The 8,893-nt window shown below is 41.7% G+C and overlaps 1 protein-coding gene across 1 annotated transcript in view; it reads right to left on the bottom strand.

Moving 5' to 3' along the window:
* Positions 1-230: 230 nt before the first annotated feature.
* The window catches only part of kitlga (kit ligand a), a 22,869-nt gene continuing 14,206 nt past the window's right edge, over positions 231-8,893 (bottom strand). Inside the window, exons 2-10 of the mRNA XM_084477615.1 lie at positions 7,408-7,518; positions 6,812-6,868; positions 6,510-6,662; positions 6,034-6,211; positions 5,070-5,132; positions 4,174-4,274; positions 3,904-4,013; positions 3,670-3,726; positions 231-3,570 (exon numbers count right to left, since the gene is read on the bottom strand). Coding sequence (XP_084333741.1) covers positions 3,696-3,726; positions 3,904-4,013; positions 4,174-4,274; positions 5,070-5,132; positions 6,034-6,211; positions 6,510-6,662; positions 6,812-6,868; positions 7,408-7,518 — 804 coding nt within the window. The 3' untranslated portion in view covers positions 231-3,570; positions 3,670-3,695. The remainder of the gene's footprint in view (positions 3,571-3,669; positions 3,727-3,903; positions 4,014-4,173; positions 4,275-5,069; positions 5,133-6,033; positions 6,212-6,509; positions 6,663-6,811; positions 6,869-7,407; positions 7,519-8,893) is intronic.

The following is an 8,893-nucleotide window of genomic DNA, read 5'->3' as shown; positions in this document are numbered from 1 at the left end:
GGTGCACAGGATTAGGTCCTTGGGCTTGTTTGTGTGTTTATCAGCAAAAGAGATGACTGCATTCCAATACTGACTACTCACCACGGGACGTTACTCTATGAACCCCTGGCAAGTCTCACAGCTGCTGATTGACATACACTTGATTCCACAGCAGTTGAATACATGTACTTTATTTATAACTCATATATGTTTTGTTTAAATTTATACAAAAATACAGAATGCAGTAGAGTTTCACCCCAGCATATCAGCCAGGAAATAATTACATATTTTTTTGTTTCTCTCTTTTTGGCACCCAGACTGATTTTCTGCCTGGAGCCATTCAAAACCTCCCAGTGAAGTACAATGTATGCGGTCACTGCAGCTCAGAAGCACTGTTCAGAATGCAGATGACCTCTCTCTGCTCTTGTCTCTCAGAACATGGAGTGTACTGTCAGAAAGCAGGGGGCCATCCCCGTGAGCGCAGTGCATCAGTCTCAGTTATTCCCACTCCTCCGATGCACATAATGGCCATTGTCACCGACTTTGACGGACATGGGAGACTGCAGATTTCAAAAGCCTTGAGAAGCTGAGCACATCTTGTGTTTTTTTTCTTATTATTCTCCTTCTTCTTTTTCATCATCTTCTTCTTCTCCTTCGATTTCTTCTTCTTCACAGTTTAAACCTGTCGCAGTTCATACGCTTTAACAGATTATGTAAAAAAAAAAAAAGAAAACTGTTGATGGTTTTGTGTGTATGTATTTCTTGTTTGATATGTGTGTGTGTGTGTCTATCCTGGCCTGGCCTAGTTCTTAAGATAATCAGAATGTATGAACGGCTTGTTTTGGCGCAAATCTGTGGGAAAATACGAGAATTTAGAGTCTACACTGCGACAGTTTGTTTGTTCTGAAGGAATCCAACACTTTTCATACACCAAGCATTTTCAGATATAGTCATGGTGAGCTATATTCATGGTTTCTATATGCGTTTGCGCTGAACACCAATGTTTTATAACCTTGCTTTTTTTTTTTTGTCTACTCAATTTTGCAAAGTATACCAGCAGAGAAACAACAACGGTTCCCAATAGCAGATCTCTCAAATATATAGCTGGAACTAATCTGGAAACGGGCTATTTTATATATCAAGGACACCAAACGCAGAGCTTGTGTTTCGCAATAGGCGGACATCTAGCGCGGTTGTTGTGTGTGATTGTTACAATGTGCAGCAGTGCTGTGAGGAGAAACCAATGGGGAAAAGACTACAAGGGCCTTTACCGTTTTGGACCACCAGGAAACATTGAGAGGCTTTGACAGTTCCACATGGAGCCAATCGAACCATTCAAATAAGGCACAAAACCAAACGCTTGGACACGGTGCAACGCAGATGCAGTTTCACAAAGGATCAAATGTTTAAATCCCCATGATTTATACTGCGCGCACTCGACTCTCCAGTAATTAATTTCACCAACACTGTTCCCCTGCATGTGGCAAAACTTAAAACTTATTAACCTCTGTGTTCAGCCAACGGTCTTGAGAAGTCATTTCCCATAAACACACAACACAAAATAAAGAACGGTTCCCCTTTCCGTTTCCAGACCCACAATGGATCTCAGAACAGGTCTTGTAGCACGCAGCCCTGCCTGGGTCTACTGTGCCTGAATCCAGTGGAATCTAGTAACTCTCTGGACCCCACACCCTCCGTAATTGCTGGGCTTCATGGTTGCGTATGTGAGATGCAAACTGAACAGTGCAGACGCCTTGTTAAGAACTTTTTTCGATTTGCCCTTAGTGTATATTAAGCCTGTAGCCAGCAACCATTTATTTTGTTTTTTCATTTCACATCTGCACTAAATAAGGCCTTTTCTCATACATATAATGTTTATATACTGTGGCAAAGAGTCAGGAGTGATTTTGAGAATTTTTCAACACATTTTGACATACAAATTTCCGGGAATACGTGCCATGTGAGATGGGTGTTAAAGCACATCAAATTCTAGGTGAAGTATCTGTCCACTAGCACTTGTGTGAGAATCTGTGTACATTTTATTGTGCAGGATTTCGTTGTGCAAAATTGGAACTAAACAAAAGATAGGTCTGAAGAGAAAGAGACGGAAGCATGAGGAACAACATGGAGTGTGAACAACGCACTCTCAGCCAGTGTATGGGATTTGTTTTGGAATAAACTCATTTTTCTCAATGTTTGGAAGCTACCGAAACTGGTTACCCAAAGCATCTAGCCTAGGTCATCTAGCCTGGTTTTTCGCTCTTTTGCGCCGATTTGTTTCCTTTTAAGAAACTATTATTCTCATATATGTCCCTTTACCATATACATATAAGGTTTTGATGTACACATTTATTTTAGTTTATTTTCTTTGTAGATAAAAAAAAACACCTTTTGTATATCTGCTCTTTGAGAAGGTCTGAACACTGCGTACCAGAGAAGGTCCCAGTGGAGCGGGAGAATGAAAGGTCGTCCTTTGAAGCCGTTGGGAACTCTCCTCTGATCTTCATCAGGAGAACAAGGTCATCGCCTCTCCTTATTTTACAATTCAAATCGATATCAAAGCAGCACATTTTGTTTGGGTTTTCTCTCTATATAATCCAGTCCTATAACCCAATGACCAAAGTCATACACAGATGAACACATTACACCATACATGGAAATGTCTCTGGTAATGTAACTGTTTGGGGCTTAGAATATCACAATTGCTTATAATTCATGTCATTATGTATTTTTTTATACATAACAAGAAACAATTTATAGATGCATACATTGTCCTGTAAATGCGCACGTAGACAGGTTCCTGATTAGCAGAGGCGGCTTTTGAAAACATTGCCTGTTGTCATATCCGTAGCAGCAATACGATGTTGCTAGAAATAAATAAATACATTACACAACCGTATGGGTAAATGGCTGATCCAGACACTGCAAATACATCTTTGAACTACAATGTTCTAATCTTTAACATGACGTCCTTTGGGGGAACCCATGACAGGGTGAGGGTAGTGGTGGTGTGGGGGGTGGATATCCCGGAGTGGTGTAACTTAGCAGGAAGGGGGACCAGAGGTAGAATTCATGCCTCATGAAAGAAATATGCAACAGCACAGAGCGTTGTGCAGACGGGATGTACTCTGGAGGCAACGTTTGTGTTCTTGTCCTGTTGTTTTGATCCAAAGAGGTCTTGATACAGCAGGTGGAGATCAACGATTTTTTTAGCAGAGGACACAAAAAAAAGGAACAGAGAGAATCCGGGGTTGTTGAAGGATATCACACGTCAACGAAACAACAAAAACCGAAAGACAAAAGAAGGAATCCTTTCTGCAAAATTGGTATGGTCTTTTGAGTATGACTGGGTTAGTGTGTAGTCTTACAAGAAAGGCAAGCTTGTTCCAACGTTAGCAGGCATGATTTAACCAGGAGAAGAAAAAAAACAGCTGGGAAAATAGCGGTGCCATTGTCACTTTTCAGAGAGCGGTTGACGGGGAGGAGGCGAACGCAGACGGTTGACCTATGGAGCCAGCGCCCAGGAATTCAGCCCATCGTCGTCCGCACAGCCCTCGTCTTCCTCCAACAACAGGGGAATCAAGTCGAAACCTATCAGAGGAGGGAGCCGAAGCCAAAAACAGCCTCTTAGATCAGCGTGTCAATCGTCTTATCTGCGGTCTGGGATTTAGGTGTGAAGTGATGTCTCACCACTGCCACTGGTGAAGACTCTCGGATTACACCGTTTCAATGACGTTCAGCTTGCTTCTGTCATGAGAAACAGGGTAATTGTTAATTACTCCAGAATAGAGAAACAGGTGGATTTTCATAGGGTTTTCTGAGAAATAATGGGAACAGCAAGCAAACACTGAAATTCTTTATGTGTGTGGGTGTAGGTGAAACTTTCACAGAATGCAGAATCCAGGGTATGTGGAAATCACATACTTTTCTGCTATTTCGCCATCTAACTGATGAGCGGTTTCTTGTGTCCCTGTGAAGAGACCTCCGTCTTCATTATTCTGCTCCTCGTCGTCGCGCTTTTTTCTTGATCTGACCTGAATTTCGGGAGCGATCACAATTCCCAATGAGACCAACAGACAACACAAAGAAAAAAAAAAAAAACGGAAAAAAGAAACAAGCACTGAAAAACTCGATTGTGTCTCCAAGATGTCTCAGGAAGTTTCAGTTTCAGCGAGAGGTCAAGGTTCAGCTCACCTTCCACACGATCAGGAATACAATGGCCGCCAGGGGAATGAAGAGGAGCGAAAGAAGGCTCCGCTCCACCGCTTCTGGCAGGAACCTCAGCGACTCGTTCCCTGTGTGGACACAGCACAACATCATGGGTCTCTGCTGCGTGCACTGCAGTCATCTGCCATCGGTGGCATCCAAGCATTCTTTTATTACCAACAGCAAGTCGCTCCATCCTCAGGCTATCCACACATTTTTGTAACATTAGTTTTTGTCTTGAAAAAAAAAAAATGGAAGTGCGTTCTCTGTTGTGATCATAACATATAAATATCACAAATTGTTACCGTTTACCCTTTCAAGACACATTAACAAGTATATTTAATGCCGGAAATTGTAAATAATTGCCTAATATATATATACACTTTTATTTATACTTTTATTTTATTTTAATTTAGAAGGAAAGTCACACCTGACATTGGAATAAGTATTTTGTTATAGATAAATAAAGTTCAATAAAGACAAAATAAACCTAGAGTCATTCATGAGACCACCGCATGGAGGGCGTGAAGTCAGGCCAGACTAGGACTAAGTTCAATCCAATCGACAACCACAAAAAAAACAACTGAAAGAACACACTTTGACATACTTGACAGACTTGCTTCGTCAGAGTCCTTTGAACATTTCAAGAGTAACTGGTTTTAAATAAGCGTCTTGTTTCAACAGGCTTTGTATCAGTTTAGCTTTGGAATCTGACTGTGACACATGGTCAGTTACTCAGTTTTAACTGATCAATTTAATCCACTTTTTTTTTAGTTAAGGTTGGTGTATAAATAAGGCTTATTTAATTTAATTTAATTTTTTGCTATTATTCTTGCTATAGATGTTACAATTTTCCCTCTAAAGGAAAATAATGCCGTTCTTACATGACTTGCAGTCCTTGGATGTGGGATCGCAGTCACCTTTAGTATTGAACGAAGCACTTGATTCTGGAAGACAAGAGAGAGAACATAGAGCAAATGAGACGTTGTTTCAAAACCAACACAAGCGGACCAATAAACCAACAGCCAATCAATCGCTCAACGGTAAAAAAAAAAATAATCAAAAAGGGGCGGAGTGTTTACTCAGCAAAGGATGAAAATGGGCCTTTGTGGGGGACGCCACAGAAGTCACCTCACTGTCTCCCATACCCCCCCTGCCCCCTCCCCTCTCCCTCTCCCCCCCTCCTCCCCCCTCACATAAAAGATGTGATGTGAATGCAGGGGGCTGAAGAAAAGCGCAGTGCTTGGGAAGATTGGGAGATTGCGGGGTAATCAACACGTATACAACCGCTCTGGTTGGGCTCCTTTCTTCCTTTCAGGCCGCGCTACCTCAGGACATCTCCCTTTGGTGCCGTGACTCAGCCAGGCCAACAAAAGCACCATCCAAGCACCATGCCGTTTCAGGGCCATTGTCTTGCAAAGTTCTTGTCAAAGAAAAGAAAATGGCCACCTTGTTGGACAACAAAGCATTAAAACCTGGTCCTCTAGAGAGCTGCTCTAAAAAAAAAAAAGAGAGAGAGACAGAACCAGGGCCTTTTTAGCGGGCATGCCACACATTGACAGTCGGTTCTCAGAGCTTGAGCGTCGGAGACCCGTGGTTGTGAGTTTGAATCCCCTGGAAGAGCTCCGGACAGGGTCCCTAACTCTGGTAGCGTGATGATTAATGAGTCTAGCTGGAGAAATGGGAGCTGATACCATGAAAAATACGAATGATGTCTTCAGAAAATAAAACATAATACGTCAGATAGAATAAAGAAATAAAAGTAAATAAATTCAACGATAATAGATGGAGGGAATGAGTAGATAGAAGTGAGGAGGAGAGCGAGGAGGAGGGTGTGTACGTATTCACCTGTGGCGTACGGCCTGGTTGTCTCCTGTGCTGCAGTGGGACAGGGTGGAGGGTCACAGTCGGCTGAATCGTCTGGGAACTGAGCCTCCATGAGGAAGTCCTCCACAAACTTAAAGTATCGCACAGTCGGCCACCTCTCTTTTCTGTAGTGGCACTCAAAGTCATACATCGTCATCTCCTGTGGAAGGGACAAACACATGGGTTTTGATAAATACAACAATTAGACAAAATAGTTTTAATTTAAATGACAGGAAAGCAATGTGAAGTTATGTCTTCTTTGAATGTGTATTATTCTTGGTTTAGATTTAATATAGGCCATACGGTGGTGTGGTTTTGGGAGAATGTTTCAATTCATGTTGCCCTGGTTTATTGTATGAAACCAAGCACTTTAGTGTGGGTTTACATGGACTCCATAAACATAAATAAACAAACAGTTAATAGTGCCATAATACTGAGAGGTAATTGTTTAGACTTACCACAGGCCCCACTTTGAGACGCACCTCTTGTAGCATTTGTATAAAAATGCTGATATCTTTTCTGTTCGATGAAATGTTCCCAAATTTATATGATAAATCTTTTAAACTCTCCTCCAAGTAATACACATTTAAAGTAACCCAACACATCCCGGCCTACAAGAGAAGGAGGAGACGAGAGATCATTAATATTGAATATAATATAGTTGTATAGATGCAATATAGTTTGAGGTCACATTCAAGAGCCATTCATGTTATTGTTTATGTACACTTTCTATCATTGCAAACCAGACGTTCATTCTCACCTCTTCTTTTGGAACAAAATGTACAGGAATCTTGTAATCTTTAGGAATATTTTCTCTCTGTAAAAAAATAGAGAAAATTGAAGAAAGAAAAGTCAATAACGTGAACACAAGGCGTTACTTTGTATTTGTTCATCAAATTATATTATTATGTAACACTGTTTTTACTGTTATACTTGACTGAATTATGTGATTATAAGAACACAGGGCGCAAGATAAATAGAGAGAGAGAGAGAGAGAGAGAGAGAGAGAGAGAGAGAAAGAGGGATGACTTTTCTAATTAAGAAAAGAAAAGGGACTGCATGAGGGCAGAATGATCACAAAAAATAGCAACACAGAGATACAGACAGAACAAAACAGATCACCAGAAAGACAGACACACAATGAGCTGATGAACAGACGGAGAGACAACACTGGCAAACAGACAAGCGGGACAGATGGGCAGACACACAGACAGACAGACAAGTAGAGGGACAGATCGACGGACGGACGGACAGACAGACATCCACTTAGACAGACAGTCAGACAGACAGGTGGGGAGGGACAGACTTCTGGCCACGCTAACCAGTCCAACAGGGCGTTTGGTGAGTGTCTCTCACCAGAACAGCCAGTCGGTCGATGTCATCTGTCACAGGGTTGACGTCAAATTCACTTGAATAAACTCCAAGCGTGATGCACAGCAGTATGTGGACATAGGCGCGTATCCAAATCTGTGGGGGCGAGAGAGGAAGACAGACACTTAACAACAGTCATATGGTCACAGCCAACGTTCTGTCGCAACACGAGCCTATAGCAGGGAACTTGATCCAAACCACCATCTCAACACAAGCCTTGACTTGTTTCCAAACATTCTTACTATTTGAAAAATTTGTGTTTGATTATTGCATTATAATAAAAAGGCTGAGCTTTATGGGAAAGTAGCTGCAAGGCCAAAAGGGTAAAATGAAAAAAAAATAGGTGTTGCACAAAAATCACGTTGTTTGACAATGAAAACCACTGAACTAAGCAATAATAAACCCCAATCCCAGTATGACAATATCAAACATTAAACTGTTATAGTAAATTATACACTTATAGTTTGATTTTGTATTTCAAAGCTCAGCTTGAGTTCTGACATAAAAAGTGTGTGCAGAGTTATGTATATGAATAATTAATTTTACAGTCCAGTGTCCAAACACCATTCATTCATACACTCAGCCGCCTTGTAACTCCTTCTCAATCTCGGTTGGAATCCTTTAAGCAGCGCAGCATGGAATGATCCAAAGAATCAACAACAGGGACCCAGAAGGAAGTCTTTTCATCTGAGGAAAGCCACTGGCCCAAGGGGCGGATTAGCAGGCAGGCCTGGGATCAAAAGACACGGCAGGCTCCCGATCATCTCAGGAGGGGCTTTAATGTCTGGTGTAGCTCATATTTTGACGTTTACGACATGACTTCAACAGTGGTTTCAGGGAGTCTCTGGTCTTATTGTGTGCTAGATGAGTGTGCTTCTTTAAGCCCTTACTGCGGAAGATTCCCTGCGCATCGTTCTCAGATTTATTCTAGGAAGGGTCAGGTTTTCCTTATTTTCTCTTTTGCTCAAGGCTGAACATGTTTCCTTCAATACAAGAGGCAGGGAGAGCGAGAGAGAGAGAGAGAGCGAGAGAGAGAGATAGAGAGAGAGAGAGGGAGAGGGAAAGGGAGCGAGAGAGAGAGAGAGAGAGAGAGACACACACACACACACACACACACACACACACACACACACACACAGGAGGGAGAGTTGAATTGCCAAAACACACACAGTGAGTCAACTTTTCACAATCCCTTTCCAGGTATATTACACATGTATCAGTATCCCATGTAAACCACATCAGTGGGAGCGAGGGGTGAAGCACCATCTCTCGGGCCCAGGATGCTGAGATGAAACTGTTTTGAATTTGTAATAATTATCTCTTTATTTTCAAGTTACATACTAAACACAGGAAAATAAATAAAGAGCAGACGAGATCTAACACTCATAGGTGTTTATTGTATGCAGGACTAAAGAAAAACGTGTTTCAAGTGTGAACAGACTCTTTCTTAAAGGGAACCCTCCATCACTTT

This window comes from Micromesistius poutassou, assembly GCF_964030765.1.
Source record: "Micromesistius poutassou genome assembly, chromosome: 13".
In the NCBI taxonomy this organism is placed as follows: Eukaryota; Metazoa; Chordata; class Actinopteri; order Gadiformes; family Gadidae; genus Micromesistius; species Micromesistius poutassou.
Note: the sequence above shows the minus strand (reverse complement) of the source record. Positions and strands in the feature narration are given on the sequence as shown.